This window comes from Candoia aspera, chromosome 4, assembly GCF_035149785.1.
Source record: "Candoia aspera isolate rCanAsp1 chromosome 4, rCanAsp1.hap2, whole genome shotgun sequence".
Taxonomy (NCBI): domain Eukaryota; kingdom Metazoa; phylum Chordata; class Lepidosauria; order Squamata; family Boidae; genus Candoia; species Candoia aspera.
This window is the reverse complement of record NC_086156.1, coordinates 64,177,983-64,196,606: the sequence shown is the minus strand read 5'-3', so window position 1 is coordinate 64,196,606 and position 18,624 is coordinate 64,177,983. Positions and strand designations below refer to the sequence as shown.

General features: G+C 38.1%; 1 protein-coding gene across 1 annotated transcript in view; it reads left to right on the top strand.

Moving 5' to 3' along the window:
* Positions 1-17,402, top strand: part of TMEM245 (transmembrane protein 245) — an 80,313-nt gene extending 62,911 nt beyond the window's left edge. The window contains exons 12-16 of the mRNA XM_063300318.1: positions 1,103-1,225; positions 2,062-2,207; positions 11,969-12,069; positions 14,821-14,995; positions 17,056-17,402. Of these exons, the coding sequence (XP_063156388.1) occupies positions 1,103-1,225; positions 2,062-2,207; positions 11,969-12,069; positions 14,821-14,995; positions 17,056-17,245 (735 nt within the window). The 3' untranslated portion in view covers positions 17,246-17,402. The remainder of the gene's footprint in view (positions 1-1,102; positions 1,226-2,061; positions 2,208-11,968; positions 12,070-14,820; positions 14,996-17,055) is intronic.
* Positions 17,403-18,624: the final 1,222 nt, after the last annotated feature.

The window sequence follows — 18,624 nt, the reverse complement described above, 5'->3', positions numbered from 1 at the left end:
CTATAATGTCCAAAACTATTCTCACATTGTCTCTTAATTGTCTTTTGGGTAAAACCACATTGATCTTCATGTATAAAATTCTATAAAACCTTCATTCTATCAGCCAGTATTGAAGCAAATATTTTATAGTCATTATTCAACAATGAAATCGGTCTATAGTTCTTAGTTAAAGTAAAATCTTAACCTTCTTTTGGTAAAAGTGTAGTATTAGTTTCTTTCCAAGAATCTGGCATTGCAGATCCCTGCAAGATAGAATTCATCAATCTTTGAAACGGTTGAAGAAGCTGATCTTCAAAACATCTGTAAAATAACAGTTGACAATCTGCTAAGAGAAGGAAGATAGATGTTTTTGTACTGTGGTGTTGGAGGAAAATTCTGAGAGTGCCTTGGACTGCAAGATCAAACCAGTCCATACTCCAGGAAATTAAGCCAGACTGTTCACTTGAGGGAATGATATTAAAGGCAAAACTGAAGTACTTTGGCCACATAATGAGAAGACAGGACACCCTGGAGAAGATGCTGATGCTGGGGAAAGTGGAAGGCAAAAGGAAGAGAGGCCAACCAAGGGCAAGATGGATGGGTGATATTCTAGAGGTGACGGACTCGTCCTTGGGGGAGCTGGGGGTGGCGACGACTGACAGGAAGCTCTGGTGTGGGCTGGTCCATGAAGTCCGTGAAGATTTGGAAGCTTTCCCCAATTTAGTCTTTTTGATAGCTTCCACTATTTTAAAAGTGGTTATAGGATTATTCATTAATGATTTCTGTGACTGTGAAAGTTTTGGTAATTTTTGTTTTTCCAAATATTTATCTTTTCTAAGGAAACTATACTTTCTATACTATCATAAAATACTGTGTATTGAAAGTTTTTACCAGTTTTACCTTCAAGTTACAAATTCATAACATTGGAAAAGATTGTTAAAGAATCCAACTCTCTGCTCAGTGCAGGAATCTAAATTAAAATATTACAACAGCTGATTATCCAGAATGGTTTTTTTCCCTGAAATTCAGTCGAACTGTGTCTTCCTATAAGTTAAATCCATTATTCCATGTCCTGTGCACTGAGGTGACAGAGAACATGCATCTGATTCTGCTCTTTTTCTAGATCCTAGAATCTCTCTGGATAGTGATGAGTCATAATGTTAGCCTGGTTTTCACCACTGTTACAACTTTAGTAACAGTCCTTTTCCACAGTGGCACTGCAGTTCTTAATTTTGTTCTTTCGCTGGTAAGTACGACCACACTTTTTGTATGAATTTCACCTGCTCTTTATAGTGAGCAAAACATGTGAGCACCCATGACCTGGATATCCAGCACAAATTCTGTTGTGAGCTTTTGCAAAGTCATGCAGTAGTGACAAGGCACAGAGAACTTGTGAGAGAAAAATAGGGTGGTTTCATATGTTGCAGAGCTTTTGAAAAAGGTAGTATTATAAAAAAGCACCACTGGTACTTTCTGCAAAATTCCAGCTAAAATGAGAGAAATCAACTCATGGAGAGAGACAGCTGAATTGATTTCAGAGGTCAAACATCAGAGATCTAGGATAAATGGGTGGGTGGATGGATGGACAGACAAATATTGTTTCCTCAAAATGCTATGAATCTGCTGTACTAGAACCTCTGTTTTTGTCTACACAGGTAGACATTCATTCTAGTGTTTATAATGGTCTTTAGATTTGATTATATCCTACAGGCCATGCCAAATAGCTTTATTTTGAATATAAATAAAGCATGAGTTTAGAAACTAAAAATGCTCCCATTACCTATATCCTTCTCTGATCCTAATGGAAAGTTAAAACAGTTACTCAGTTGGAAAAATGGATATTTTCAAGATCCTGGGGCACAAAGAAATACTCCTATCTCATTGATCTCTCTGGACTGCCCGGACCAAGATCCCATCTAAAGGAGAGAGGGAGTATGGGAAAAACAGATAGTTGTTTTCAGACACCGTGTTTTAGAAATTATTTATTTGCTGGAAGCAGATTTGCTTTTCCTTTGGTTTTTAATTTCATAATATTCTGAACTTTGAGTTAAAAATTCAAGATTTCTTCTACTTGTTTTACAGGTGATTTTCCTGACCACATTATTCTACCTTTTAAGTTCCAGTGATGAATACTATAAGCCAGTGAAGTGGGTGATCAACTTGATCCCCTTGTCACAGTCTGATGCATCTTCAAATATAGTCAGCCAATCTGTAGAGGAAGCCATAAGGTATAGTAGTTCATGGAATTCTCTTTATATAATATGCATGGTTTGTATGACTTCTGAACAATTTTGTCCTGCCTATTTATCAAAATGTTAAAACATTTTTTCATCATTACAAAAAATCCTAAATTGAAGCCAGAGATATCAAAACAGCTTCTTGCTCCCCTATTAGCTAAAGATTGTAATGTTTGCCTATTCTAATAGACTCAGTCTCACAAGTAGATGCTGAATGATAACTGGTTTATTGAAAGAATAGTGTGCAATACAAAGAAAGCTGAGAATGAGCAAAAGCGCGCCAAATACAAACTAAAACCCCTCGCTTCCCAGCCAGTCCTGCCCCGCTCCCCCCTTAACAACCACCCCCTCCCAGGTGTTGAAAACCGTTACCCACATCGGCCTGAGAAAGTAACCTTGAACATGCCCAATAGCCCAAACAACATTCCACAGTTGCAACAGCAAGATTACAGCCAGGCACAGCTGGAAATTTCCACCCAGCAAACCCGGATCAGAAAAGTGACATGCGAAATGTTACGATGTATGCAAAACATTGAAACGATGAACATGACATACTGCCCCCCTAAAGAGAAAGAGAGTTAAGGACTGGCTTAACTCTTATGGGGGTAGGTGGAATGAAAACGAGCGGGCTTATGGGGGTAGGTGGAATGAAAACGAGCAACCAAAAGAGGTGAGTGAACATGGTGAGCAGCCACCCATTCAGGATGGGGGAAGTGCTTCCATCGGACCAGATATTGTAAGGTAGACCGAAGGCGGCGAGAATCGAGGATGTCGTGAACCTCGAAGTGTTGTTGGCCATCAATCATAATAGGAGCGGGTGGTGTTGCGTGAGGATGCCAGCGGTCAGACGGGTGATAAGCTTTAAGTAGGCTGCAATGAAAGACAGGATGCAAACATTTAAGATTATGAGGCAAGTCCAATTTAAAAGTCACAGGATTAATTTGGGCAAGAACTGGAAAGGGCCCCACAAACTTCGGTGCTAATTTCTTAGAGGGTTGAGGTGATTTGATAAATTTTGTGGAGAGGTAGACCTTGTCTCCAACTTTGAATGTTGGTTGAGGCGCTCATTTGGCATCAGCATGGCGTTTATATAAAGGCAAAACTGAAATACTTTGGCCACATAATGAGAAGACAGGACACCCTGGAGAAGATGCTGATGCTAGGGAGAGTGGAAGGCAAAAGGAAGAGGGGCCGACCAAGGGCAAGATGGATGGATGATATTCTAGAGGTGACGGACTCGTCCCTGGGGGAGCTGGGGGTGTTGACGACCGACAGGAAGCTCTGGCGTGGGCTGGTCCATGAAGTCACGAAGAGTCGGAAGCGACTAAACAAATAAACAACAAAACATGGCGTTTATAAGCTGCTTGGGCATCAGCAAGAGCTTTTTATCTTCGGCCAAGAGTCCCCCAGATGAGCAGCCCAGTCTGCCGGGGAGGAAGGAGGAGAGGTTGGTTGAGGCAGTTCAGGGATGGGGATGAAATCACGACCAAAGACGGTGTGAAAGGGTACTTGGCCAGTACTTTGATGGACAGCATTGTTATAGGCGACTTCAGCAAAAGGGAGAAGGTCGACCCAATTGTCTTGTTGATAATTAACAAAGGCACGTAGATATTGTTCCAATGTAGAATTAAGCGCCTCCGTGGCGCCGTCAGTCTCAGGATGCGACGCAGTGGATAGGGCTTGTTTTGTACCCACCAGTTTCATAAACGCCCGCCAAAATTGCGAAGTGAATTGTGTGCCTCTGTCAGTCACCAAACGGGAGGGGCTACCGTGGAGGCGGTACACGTGTACAAAAAAGAGGCAGGCCAGCTGTTGCGCCGAGGGAATAGAAGCACACGGGATGAAATGAGCTTGTTTTGAGAAAAAGTCCTTTACCACCCAAATCACAGTTTTCCGTTGACTTGGAGGCAGATCTACAATAAAATCCATGGAGATTTCCTCCCAGGGGTGAGAGGGATTGGCCACAGGCTGGAGCAAGCCGTGAGGCTTCCCCACCTTCCGTTTAGAAGCAGCGCAAACAGGACAGGAGGCAATATAGGCTTTAACATCTCACCGGAGTGTGAGCCACCAGAATTGGCGTCTCACCAAGTGCAGTGTTTTAACAAAGCCAAAATGTCCTGCCAGTTTGTCATCATGGCAACGGAGTAAAATGTTTTTGCGTAAAGGTTCAGGTACATAGAGCCGATTGTTTTTCCAAGCAAAACCTTTGTCAAAAGCAACAGTGTTAAGGTTGGCTTGCAACCAAGTATCAGATTTCAATTCTGAAAGAAACTGTTGTTGCAAATCTGAGGGAACTGGCAAACATCCCGGACGGGGTGAAATTGATTTGGTTGGTTGCTGCGCGCGGGTCTGGCTGCGCGTCACAGCCGCGAGACTCAATTGCGGCTCCGTCCAGAGAGTTCCTATTACATCAGGCACATTGCTGGAATCTTGGGGTCTGCGTGACAATGCATCAGCCAGAAAGTTTTTCTTTCCTGGGATAAACTTTAATTTGAAATCAAAACGGCTAAAAAACTGAGCCCATCAAATTTGCTTTGGGTTGAGTTTACAGGGTGCACTGAGTGCTTCGAGGTTTTTGTGATCAGTCCAAACCTCGAAAGGATGAGCAGCCCCCTCTAACAAATGGCGCCAAGTGTCCAAAGCAGCTTTCACAGCAAAAGCCTCTTTTTCCCAAACGTGCCATCTCCTTTCAGTCTCAGAGAATTTACGAGAGAGATAAGCACAAGGCTTCAAACACCCCGATTCATCTGCCTGTAAGAGGAGTGCTCCAATAGAAAAATCAGAGGCATCCACCTGTACCACAAATGGTTTGGTAGGATCTGGGTGCTGCAGAATAGGTTCTGCTGTGAATAGTTTTTTAAGCGTGTTGAAAGCCATCTGGCATGCAGGCGTCCATTTTAATAATGCGCCGGGATTCTTTGATCTCCTGGTGTTCCCCTGCCCCTTAGTTTTGAGCAACTCAGTAAGGGGGAGGGCGATTTCTGCAAATGAGCTTATGAAGGATCTATAGAAATTGGGATGACATTCATGCCTTAGGTGATCCTGCTGGGAATATATACACTTGACGTACACTCCTGGGATTCTCTATTCTTCCCTCCTAAGAACTCACCACCCCACTATGGTGAGACAGCATAGCAGGACTTGAGGGAGATTTATATAGCTACTGATCAGGATATGTAGCTCAGCTCAGGTCCAATATCAACTTAGCATTTACCTGGCTTCTAATTCTGTTCCTCATGAGCACTGCCAAGAACTCCTGTTAGCTATCACCATAGTATGCCCATGTTTTTTGATTTGTAACTCAGATCTGGGAGATCTGACTATAACCAATATCATCCAAGGATCTAGGATCCAAGGAAGTAAAATAATTTTTGTTTTCCTGCTCTGAATTAAGATAATGAAAAATGTTACATTTCAACTTGTTTCCTTTTTTCTTCTGAATCATATTTCTCCACAATGGAGTTAAATGTGGTGGGCAAAATAAATTAAAGGCAGGAAATAAGAGAAAACAAAACAAAATCAAACTAGCTCCAGTTAACACTAACATCATTCACAATAGTGCTCCATGTCTTTCTGTCCTTACAAACCATCTTCTGCCATACATTCATTGATACATTATCTTTTGTTTTTCAAATTTCTTATCTCTCTTTTTGAGGCACCCATCAACTCCATCCAACCACATTTTTTTGGTTTTCCCTTTCCTTTCTGTCCATTAATTCTTCCTTCATGTATTTGTTTTGCAATTCTCTTTATAAAACCAAACCACCTCAATGTACTTCTTCCATACTCACCATTCACTTTTGTTATTCATGACCCATTCATTTTTTACCCTATCCCTTGTTTTACTGCACACACTTCTTAAAATCCATTCCCAAAATTCCCCAAACACCTACCAAGGCACTCTTAACAAACTATAGTTTTTGCATTCACTCTTACTACCCTTCTTTTCAATGGAAAAATAATGGTATTCTTCCAATCTTCAGCTGTAGATGTTGTCTTCATACAAATATTAAACAAATTGTAGAGCCATGTCATGAGCAAAATACAGTACATCCATATTTTAACATTTATCCAGTTATATCTGCAGCATTACCTTCTTTTTCAATATTCTCACAACATTTAGACTTTTCATAGATTCATAGAATTGCAGTGGACCTCAAATCTCATAATATATATCCCCCAGCTTAGTGCTGGTTTTAAAAATCTAAAGCATTTTGGACTGATGCTATCTAACCTATGTTTGAAGACCTCCAGTGGTGAGAAAGATACCATTTCATGAGGTAGTCCATTCCAGTAGCTGACAATGCTTACTGTCAAAAAATTCCACCTGAACCTACTTTGCTGTAGCTTGACCCTTCGGATCTGGGGGATTCTGGCCCTGGGGATATAACCTAGAGGGGCATATGCTGCTTTGAAAAGCAGGAATCCCTCTAAATAGATGTAGAGCAATGCTTTTAAATTCAGACTATGAATTTCTGACCAAAAGAACACAGTGGTAAGGTGAACCAAAGTGCAGAAGTTGATGTCCAAACACCAAACTCTTTAAATACAGCATGATATTGTAAACAACCTTTCATAAACATTCACTGGGATGTCCAATAAATACCGTTTGTTAAATGACTAAAATATAATTTAACAGGTTTTAAAACAATCCGTTACATATTTGCAGGAACATGACATTTAAATACAGTATTAAAAAAATCAAGTAATTTGTGTCATTTTCATTTTCCTACAATTTGTTGTCATAAAAAATGATCATAAAATTCTGGGAAATGATCAGCTGTATCAACATTAAACATTAAACATCTCACAATTACTACTAGGATCCAGTAGATCAGATCTGATTTACCCAAATTTCTAAAATAACTAATCAGGGTACCAAAGTATTGTGTTAAGAAACAAAATTGGGAATAGACGTTTCTGGCAAATCTATAAAACTTCTGCATAAAGCAATGTCTTGTGGTCTTCCACATCTACTACAATGACTTTAACACTTTCAGAATACTAACTTAATAGGTGAAAAGTTGCTAAATCAAAAAGAAAAAGAGAGGGCATCCTTAAGTGTGCCACACTTAAAAATGATAATTTTCATTCATAATTTAGGAATCTAATAAAACAAGTCTATTCAAGATATACAACTTCAGAATGCCCCCTCAAAAAAATTTTTTTTTTCTCAAAATCCAAGGAGATAGCAACTGCCTAATTTTATTATAGGTAGTCGTCACTTACTGACCGCAATTGGGACTGGCAACTCCATCGCTAACTCCATTCCAGCTGCTGTCATGAAGCAAATCACCTGCTGTCATTAAATGTGACATCATGCAACTGCAACTTGTGACTTCCTGCCAGTTTCCCCACTGACTTTGCTTGTCAGAAGCCAGCTGTGAAGGTCACAAATGGCAATCATGTGGCTGCAGGACACTGACCGTCATAAATGCATGCCAGTTGGCTAGCACCCGAATTGCGATCATGCTACTGCAGGGACACTGCAACGGCCACAAATTTGAGGACCTCTTATAAACCTCCTTTTTTTCAGTGCCATTATAACTTGAACAGTCGCTGAACAAGCAATCAGTAAGCGACGAGTACCTGTACATCAATTAAAAACTAACATTAGAACCTTGACAACCCAGTCAAGCCTGATTTTCCATTAGTGTTTCAAACATGAGAAACAATATAATATTACTTAATTTGCTTGAATCTAGTAGGTTGGCTTAGGTTAGGTTAGATTTCATTTCTAACTTTTTTCCCTATAATATTGCCTAATACAGTACAATTTAACAGCATGTTTTAATTTAATTTTTCATTTTTAATATTCTGTAAATATTAAAAGTAACCAAAAGATAACAGAACTGTCCAAAACAATATAACTCAACATTCATTTATGGGTTATATACAACATTTAGTTTATTAAAAGAAGACTTACTACTGCTAACAAAAGATAATCGTTCCAGATCCAGTGAAAATGTGATTCATCCCTCTAAGATGTCAGTATTTGAATTTTATCAGTAACTTTTTCCATAAGAGCAATAGGCCATACTTCACTGTGCCAATTATTCAATGATAGATTGTCTAGAAATTTCCATTTTTGAAGTTTCTGATTTCTAAAATATACAGGCTTTTTCCCCTTGGAGCATTTGTTCATCCTGATCATAACTTTATTTTGTCAAGCATAATCTCAATAAGCATTATTTTTAATGTGATAGATTTTGCCTTCATGCTCTGAGGAATGTATCCTAAATAATATATCACATTGATATTCGTATGTCTGGAGCTGCTTGTAGTAAAGTTAAAGTTCTTAGGTAAGATTGATAAATACAGAACAGATAGGTTCACAGAACATCCCAAATACTGAAACCAAACAAGCTGAATTATGTTTTAGCATAATATGTAAACAAGATAACAAAGAAAATGAATGGATTTTGAGCCCCATATGAATAACAAATTTAACTACCTGAATAAGAAAAATATTGCAGGATCTTCCTAACAATTGAACAATAACCATACAATTTGAAGGCCAGATAAATTATAAGTTATTCTGTGTGTTTAAGGAAAGAAGACTTCATTGTATATTTATGTATATTTTTGCTCAGGCTTCAGATTGTAACAGATATTGCTCAACTGGGTAAATTTAAATTTAACATTTTTATTTACAGGACAAGTATAAGGAAGTTCATAATTGAACTCCAAGTTTAGAAAAAGATGGGTGGCATTTACATTCCATTTTTTCTCTGATAAGAATCTCCCTTAGTTTTATCTATACAGCAGCAACCTGGTGAGGTAGGTTGAGCTGAGAGAGTGCTTGAACCACAAATCATGTAGTGAGCTCCTTGGTCAAGCAGGGACTTGAAGCTTTGTCTTCCTGGTCCAAGTTAAACCAATAAGCAACTATATTGTATCGTCTCTCCTCTCTGAGTCATAAAGAATGCATATTGAAATGAAATCTTTGCATGATAGCGATGAGCATGTGTATATGAGATTCTGCGTGGACTACACTTATTTATTTTATCAAATTTTTTATCACCGCCCATCTCCCCCCACATGGAGGGACTCTGGGCATTTGTGATGTCAATTTAACCCCTTCATTTTATGGACTAGTGCATTCTGAACACCATAATAAAGGCATCATAGACTTCTAGATAGTCAAGTACATTGGACAATACAGTAAAGCCCAATAGTACTCAAATTTGCTAATATTTGCTGTTTAATTAATTATACACACACATTCAAGGTTTTTAAATATTTATTAGATTTCTGTTCCAGGAGGTCAAGGTAGTATACATAGTACACCCTTCTCTATTTTTTTCCCAACAGTGAGATGAGCCAGTTAGGTATAGTGATTAAGGCATCAGACCAGGCCAGGAGACCATGAGTTCTAGTCCCACCTTAGATATGAAGCCAGCTGGGTGACCTTGGACCAGTCACTTTCTCTCAGCCCTAGGAAGGAAGCAATGGCAAACCACTTCTGAAAAACCTTGCCAAGAAAACTGCAGGGACTTGTCCAGGCAGTCACCAGAAGTCAAAAAACAAAACAGTGAGATTATGTTCTGCCAAGTGTTCAAGCAGTGATCACGTGCTCAGACAATTGGTTCTTTTAGATCCAGAGACAATAAGCACATGAGTGAATAAAGAGATTTTAAGCTTTATTATAAACTTAAGCAAATTTAAACAGAAACACAGTTTAGGCAGATTAAACAGAAGCATAAAGAATATAACATAAAGAAAAATAACATACCAAGCAAGATGATACCCAATCTCCCATAGGCTGTTAGGAGCCCCTTAATAAAGACAGCGGAGATACCCCAGGGCGGCTCAATTTCCACAGCACCCAGCACTCAGGTCTGTGCAGAAGCTCCCCACTCAAGAGGCAATCCTAAGGTTTTAATCAAAGTCTGGCCCTAAAACCTCATGACCCTGTTTCCATGGCACAGAGACTGCAGGATCTGACCTTGACTGGATAGTTCCCAGGGTCTGGAGCACCTGTTTAATCCAAGAGCCTGGGAAACTATACAGATAAGTTAATGCTTAACAAAAACAATCTTGGGGTTTTCTCCTCCCCCCTTTTCAAACAGAAATAATAAAACAAGCCAGCTAAACAATAGTATAATTCAAAATAAACTCTAAGCTTCTTCGTATGAAGGAGAAAATCAAAGTGTGTCACTTAAACTCCTCAAAATAACAATGGTCTTCCATGTTGCCACTACAAATAGGTTGAGCCAACAAGGAGTAATTAGTTCAAAGGGAACTAATGATCTTTAGCTATAGCTAAACTTCAGCCTGAATCTCCTCAGTCATATTCTTGGCTATTCAACAGTTCACAGAACACTCTTTTGTTTACTAACTTGTGAAATTGTAGTTTGAGTAGCATTATTTTTAAAGCTACCAAAATGCAACTTATAATCATCCTCATTTTCTTCATAACAGTGCCAGAAATAATTGAAATAATATATTTCTGAATTGCATGTACATCTTTTGCGTGAAATATTGTCCTTTTCCAAAGTGGCATGCTCTTTTCATTTTGAATGTACCAGACCCTTCTTCTCTGAAGTTCCCATCCTGCTTGCTCTGGTGGTGATATTGCACATTACTAAATTGCATGTTGTCACGGCCTCAGTGCAATTTAGTGTGTGTGATATTTTCACATGAGTGCATGCACACAGGCTATTTGTTAAAATTATTGAAGGTTATGTTTCCTGATGTAGACTAATTTATTTTGGAAAATGCTACCTCCATTATTTTGGTCTGAAAATTGTTTACTGCTGAGAGTGATTTCTGTTGGAAATTTTTTGTTGTTGTTAATTTGTTTCATTGTCTTCCATATAAATCACAAATAATTATGTTTAATGATATGAATGGTCTTTTAATTGTAGTTGGTTGTTTGATTGGTTGGTTTTTGGTTGGTTTTTTCTTGAAGAATTCAAACACATACTTTCTACACCATTTGTATTCAAGTTTCTTTTGTAAACCAACTGGGAAGTCTCTTATTTTTTTCCTGTAATTATAAATATTTCATACAAATCAGAGCTTCAAGTAATAATTTTTGAGTAGTATGTTTAAAATAAACAATACTGCTGCAATCATTTTGCAATTACTATTAATAATTAATATTCCTTCAACAAATTAGAATGTTCACAATGCTTCTCACTATTTTTAAAAAATATTTACAACAAACATGCAAATTAAGTAAATATTGTTACAATTGGTGGGGAAGGGAGCACTACACTATTTCTTATTATTTATTGCAATACACATATACATGCCTGATTACAAATTACCTAAGTATTTGCTATATTAGAAGACTGTAACTTCAATTTGTAAAAAGTTTAAATTTGTAATTGAAATTCTGTACAGTATTGAAAAGGTTATATTCCAAAGAGGGAAGACACCAGGTAGTTATTGCAGTACTTAAAAAGGAAGTGGTGTTGCATTTTTGGTTTTAAATTATTTAATTTTTTTTCACTATATCTTTGCCAAGCTGCAAGTACTGTTTTGATTCCTTCTGGATTCAAATTGCTTAACTATTATTTTATTATTTCTGTTTAAAACTTCCCCTTCTATTATTGGGGAACTAAAAGACTGATTTAAAAGAAGGCCAGTCATTAAATTTTGGATTTATCTTTATCTTTAAGCAAATTTATAGCAAATAGCTTTTATCTAGAAGGGGCTGATAAATGCATATTTATCATTATCTAAGTAAACAGTAATCTTACAACTTGACCCATCATTTTTATACACCTTTTTTATTCTTCTAGAGGGGTATTTGATGCATCTCTCAAAATGGCTGGGTTCTATGGGCTATATACCTGGCTGACTCATACCATCTTTGGGATTAACATTGTCTTCATACCCTCAGGTGAGAACAGTGTGTGTGTGTGTGTTGAATGTTTAATGTTTGTGTTCAGTGTCTAATGCTCATGTTCCATTTTTGGTAATTGTTTTGACATTTTATCTGTAATTTAGTGTAGGGTTCGGTACTGAAGATACAAAATATATAAATCCTTACATTAAACCCTAGCAACTCTCATTTCTTCCATTTTCTGACTGATTAGCCTCCTTTTTGTTCATTTAACTATAGTTTAACTTCTATCAATGTAATTAAACTTCTTAATTAGAATAAATAGAGCCAGTTTTTATTTATTTATTTGTTTGTTTGTTTGTTTGTTAAATTTATATCACCACCCATCTCCCCCCAGCAGGGGACTCTGAGCAGTTTACAATAAAAGTATAATAAAAACATATAGACTTAAAATTACAATCTAAAAATATAAATAAGATAATAAATGTAAAATCCAAGAGATGGAATCACGATCAATAGGGGGTGCTTTGGTGCCAACCACCCCCAGGTGGAACCCTCCCCATCCCAAGCAAGGCAGCAGAACCAGGTCTTCAAATACTTCCAGAAGGCAGGAGCGAGGAAGCCCGTCTCATCTCCTGGGGCAGAATATTCCAAAGGGCAGGTGCCACTGCTGAGAACGCCCACCTCCTGGACCCCGCTAGATGAAATTCATTTGCTGATGGAATTTCGTGCCCTCTCTGCCTGACCAGGTGGGGCGGGTCGATGTTATGGGGATGAGATGGTCCCTCAGGTAACCTGGTCCCATGCAATGTAGGGCTTTAAAGGTAATAACCAACACCTTGAATTGAACCCAGAAGCAAACTGGTACCCAATGCAGCTCACGTAACAGTGGTGTCACCTGTGCCGATTTTACAGCACCAATAACTGTCCGCGCAGCTGCATTTTGGACCAGCTGAAGCTTCTGGATACTCTTCAAGTGTAGCCGTATGTAGAGCACATTGCAATAGTCTATATGGGAGATGACAAGGGCATGAGTGACTGTTTGGAGGGCATCTTGATCCAGGAATGGGCGTAGCTGGCGCACCACCCAAAGATGTGCAAAGGCCCTCCTGCCCACAACTTCTACCTGCTCATCAAGCAGGAGTCGTGAGCCCAGGAGGCCCCCCAGGTTCCACACTGGTTCCGAATGGGGAAGTGCCACCCCATCCAGAACCAAAGATGACAACTTCCTGGAAACTGAGGGGCCATCAATCCACAGCCACTCCATCTTACCAGGGTTCAGTTGAAGCCTGTTGTTCCCCATCCAGACCCCCACAGCCCCCAGGCACTTGGAGAGGGTACAGACTACATCACTTACTTCACCCGGGATGGAGATATATAACTGGGTATCATCAGCATATTGATAATACCTCATCCCATGGTGACAGATGATCTTACCCAGCTGTTTCATGTAGATGTTGAATAGGAGAGGAGAGAGGACCGAACCCTGCGGCACCCTACAATGGAGGGGTCGATGGTTGGATCTCTCCTCTCCTATCACCACCGATTGGGAACAGCCCTGGAGGAAGGAGGTGAACCAGCGGAAAACTACACTGCCCACCCCCAACCCCCTGCACCGCCCCAAAAGGATACCATGATCGATGGTATCAAAAGCCGCTGAGAGATCCAAGAGAGCCAGGATGGATGCACTCCCTCCATCCCGCTCCCGTAAGAGATCATCCATAAGCGCGACCAATGCAGTCTCCATCCCATATCCCAGCCTGAAACCTAACTGACAGGGGTCCAGATAAGCCATTTCCTCCAGAATCCTCTGGAGCTGCAACACAACCACTTTCTCAACCAAAAAGGGAAGGTGGGAGACAGGGCGAAAATTGCCCAGTATAGTAGGATCCAGGGATGGCTTCTTGAGGGTTTGGTCTAGTGGTTAAGGCAACGGGCTAGAAACCAGGAGTCTGTGAGTTCTAGTCCCGCCTTAGGTATGAAAGCTGGCTAGGTGACCTTGGGCCAGTCACACACTCTCAGCCTAGCTCACCTCACAGGGTTGCTGTTGTGGGAAAAATAGGAGGAGGGAGTATTTGGTATGTTCGCCACCTTAAGTTATTTATAAAAAATAATAAAGGCGGGATAGAAAATAAATAAATAATTCCCTTGCTATGTGTGTAAAAATGAATGCAATAGCTCAGTGGTACAAGTTTGTCATAAAATAAATCCTATAAATGGAAGGAAGTTCAACTAACAATGTCTGAATTCAATGCAATGGTTTGTACCATGCTTGTGGAAAGAGAATCCTGCTGCTGCTGCCTTCTCTACTGCTGAAAAGGTAGAGAAAACCTCACAAAATACTTGAGATGTGGAGCAAAAGTTTCACAAGAACTTTCTTGAGGATCCTCTGACTAAAGAAACAAGAATTTTCAAAGGGCAAGAATGGGCAAGGGATTTCCTTGATAACCATTCCTGTTCTTGTGCCGCCTTGAATATGAATTATAGTCTTCTAATTCAACGTACAGTATTTTGTTATTTCTATCAATATAGCTGTTCCTCATGCAATATGGTACAAGGTTATAATGCCTTAATTCTTGGTTCCTGATCCAGTGGCATTGAAATTCAGGGTGTGGACCCATTTCTTTACAAGCAAAATAATTATAAACTCTTTCATCTTGATTTCTTGTATTCTATTTAAGTTACCCCTTGAATTTAAGTATAGGTAGGAGATATGAAATTGCAAAATTCTTGTGAAATTATATTCCTGAATAATTAATTGCAAATGTTACATTTTCCTTTCTAACTCCAAACTTTGTCTATCCTTAGCACTGGCTGCTATACTTGGAGTGGTTCCATTTTTGGGAACATACTGGGCAACCATACCTGCAGTCCTAGATCTTTGGCTCGTACAAGGAAAAGGCTATAAAGCTATGTTCCTCTTCATTTGTCATCTATTGCCAACTTATTTTGTAGATACAGCAATCTATTTGGATATATCTGGGTGAATATTTTAAAACAATTTCTTTACTGTACTGAAAAAAAGTTGTATAACAGATCAATCAATATTCAGAAATATTTTTAGATGAATTACTTAAATCACCATGTTAAAACAGGCATATCTGTTTGTTATACATAATGTTAAAAGAAAATGAGAATGGATGCCACTCTAAAAGTTACACTGAAGATCATTTTCAAGACCATATAGCATCAGTTATGGATTAGGTTATTTTCAGGAAATTGTACATGTATAAAGTGTGACAGAAAGACTGCATGGATAGTTGATGTGTGCAATGGAGAGAATATAAGTAGTAGAATATAAGAGTAGTTAGTTCTGGCTCCCTCCATAACTAGCAGATTTCCTCAGGAGCAAACATGATGCATGGAAATTCCTTAGTAAAAGGGGAGATGGCTTATATTCATGATTTTCTTCAACATTACTGAAAATATATGTATAGCATAGTGTAATGCTTCAATCTGGACTGGGGAGATCCAGGTTCATGTCTCATCCTACCTCACAAATTGTGATTGCTGGGATAATTTGGAGGAAACCCTGAAGGAGAAGTAAGATATAAAAAAATGAAGTAAATATGGATACATGCTTGTATAGGAACAGTTGCTACATTTTATTCTTTACCTCCTGTCTCTTTTGGCATTATAGGCTTATTCAGAGTTTTGAAACTGTGTCATGAATAGATGACTTTCATAAAACTGCTACCATGGAATTGTGACCAGATACAAATTCTAATATTACAACAGACCATTCATTTCAGAAAAAGGCAAAACCTATTGAGCTTGTCCAGTTGAGCCTTAGAGGTGTATGCACATACTTTCTACTTACAAAACTCTTTCTGATCCCATGCTAGTGTATGTCCACTGACCCAACACCGAGAAACACCCATCTGAGCTTCCCAGTATTTAACAGCTTGAGTTTTTGAGTCAGCTCTGTCCTCTTGGTATGTCTCTATCAGAATCAACCTGAGGAAGCCCAAGGAAGTTTCTACCAAATTTTGGCCCCAAGACACCACATAAATGTCTCCAAGAAGACTCATCAATTGATAATTAAACTCCCTTTTTAGGCATCTCCTTTTTTAATTTAAATAGCCAGCACCCCATTTCAAATCTTCCTGTTACTGGTTCTATACCTCTCTTTTCCATATATGGTATGGCCTTTTACCATCTTTCAAACTCCATTTTTCTCCTATCTGTGCAAGTCATCTTTTTCTGTCTATGCAGACATATATCTGTCTCTGCTTGTGGTTCGATACCAACTTCCTGCTTCTTGCTTCTTCTGATAACTCAGCATCTAGAATCTGCTTTCCTTATAAAACCTAAAAAGGTCTGGAAGCAAGGCAAGGCGAGTAAAATAAATCAGGAGGCCTTATGCATTTCACAAAACTGAATCAAACCAAAGCAAGAATCAATGTTTCTGACATGGCTTCTTTCATTATATATACTGTATCAAGCTAACAAATTAAGTATTTTGCCTACATCCAACAAATACTCATTTTATAGAAGATAAAGCAATTAATTTTTGCAAAGCATCTTTAAATGAACATCTATTCTATATAGATAAAATAATACCTCCAATTTAACCAGATAATCATTCTAGAACCAATTGTTGTTTGGTATTGTTGTCACTTGGTACATTCATTTCTCTTCTGCCAACCTAGGCCCTCAAATGACACCATGCTTTCCACCATCACTCTTCCCATCCAGCACCAGGCATTGTCCTGCCACTTATTCTCTCCCAGTCTTCCTTCCTCCCACTTAGAACATATCCACATGCCCTCTCCTTAAAGACATGAATGTACTTAGGTTATCCACCTGCCCCCAAAACAGACATTCAAGAGTTGTTTGAAGTCAAACTATAGTCTTAATTGCAGAATTCTTTTCTAAGTATTGGGGTAGGGGATGGTAAATCACGAATTTATTTATTTCTTTATTTAATTTGTCCCTGCCCATCTCCTCCCTTCGGGTATTGTTATAGGAATGCTTTAACCTGCTATGTATTGATTGTTCTGAAATGACACTGCAGTAATTTAATTTGTTATTTGATTGCAGAGGAAGTCATCCTTATCTGACAGGACTTGCTATTGCTGGTGGAACATATTACCTAGGACTAGAAGGAGCCATCATAGGACCCATCCTCCTTTGTATTTTTATGGGTGCCTCTAATATCTACAGTGCTATGCTTGTGAGCCCAACAAATTCATTGCCCACTCTATCACAGATGCCACAGATACACCGGTAAACATTCATTCATCCATTCATTAGATTAATATCTAGTCATTAGATTTATTTACTCAGTAGTTTATTTAGTTTATTTACATTAACACTCATGTTAAAGCATGCATTAATACAATAATAGATATATAGTAGGTATGTGGAGATATACATATACATATAGTGTGTGTTTGTGTTAAATTGTGTGTGTTAAAAATGCAAAGATAAATTCCAGATTTCCTGCTAAGGAAATATTTGTATTAGTCTAATAATGACATTACCAAAATATGAATTTAGGATTCTTTTTTCTTATGTAATTGCTACCTTTAGTGCTTATGTGACTTGAAGAAATTTTTAAAAGGCAATAATAAAATAACTTAAATTCAGAAAGATCAAATGAAAATTTTAAATTATTGATATCCTTGCTGCTAATTATTTATTTATATATTTATAAATTCTCTATTAATAAAGTATGCATCAATTAGGCAACAGTGGGAATAGTATAGGAGGATGTAAATAATGGACAATTTATATATAGGTATAGGAGGATGTAAATAATGGACCATTTATATTTTGAATAAATAGCAAAAGGTGATTAGAACTTTGATTTTGGAAAGTTACAGACAGACTAAGGGTCCAGATGGATTTTATATAAGATTTTGGAATTAATTATAAGAACTCTTCCTGTGGGAAAATGCTTTTGTTCTGAATTCTTTTTTTTTAAATAATATGATAGGAAGGCTCACCACCACCCACAATAGAGGAATGATTGGTGAAGATGATGGAATTTGCAGAGATGGCTAAATAGACCTCTTTGTTTAGAGAAAAGACAACATCTACAGTTATGGCTGACTGGAAACCCTTTATAGACCTTTTGCATGAAACAGAAAAAAAAATGCACTTGTGACTTGTGGCTTTGATGATTAGGAAAAAAAATAGATAATAGAAAAAAGTGAGCTTTTTTTTTTATAACCATAGAGTAAGAGATAACTTTGTAATCATACTTGTATTTGCTGCAAAGAAAATCTGAAGCTTCTTTCTATTTCTTTTTATCTTTTCTTTCTGCACCTTTACCTTTTTCTTTTTCTTTGTTTTCTTTACCCTGTATTAGTTTTTGTGAGTTTTTATCTTCTCTTTAAACCTTTTAATTAAAAAATTATGCAAAAAAACATGATAGGATGAGACTTTAAAGACTGGACACTAGAGGGAACCAGAAGGAACTAAAGATTACAATTAAAGGAGAAGGACACTTAAATTCAACTTGCATTTACAGAATGAAGCAAAATATTTTAACATTGGACATATTGAAGGATATTTGTGAACTATGGGCCCAGAAGTTAATTTTAAGAGTGTCTACATCTATAGATAGACTGTGTTTAAAAGATGTTATAGAACAGGGAGGGATGA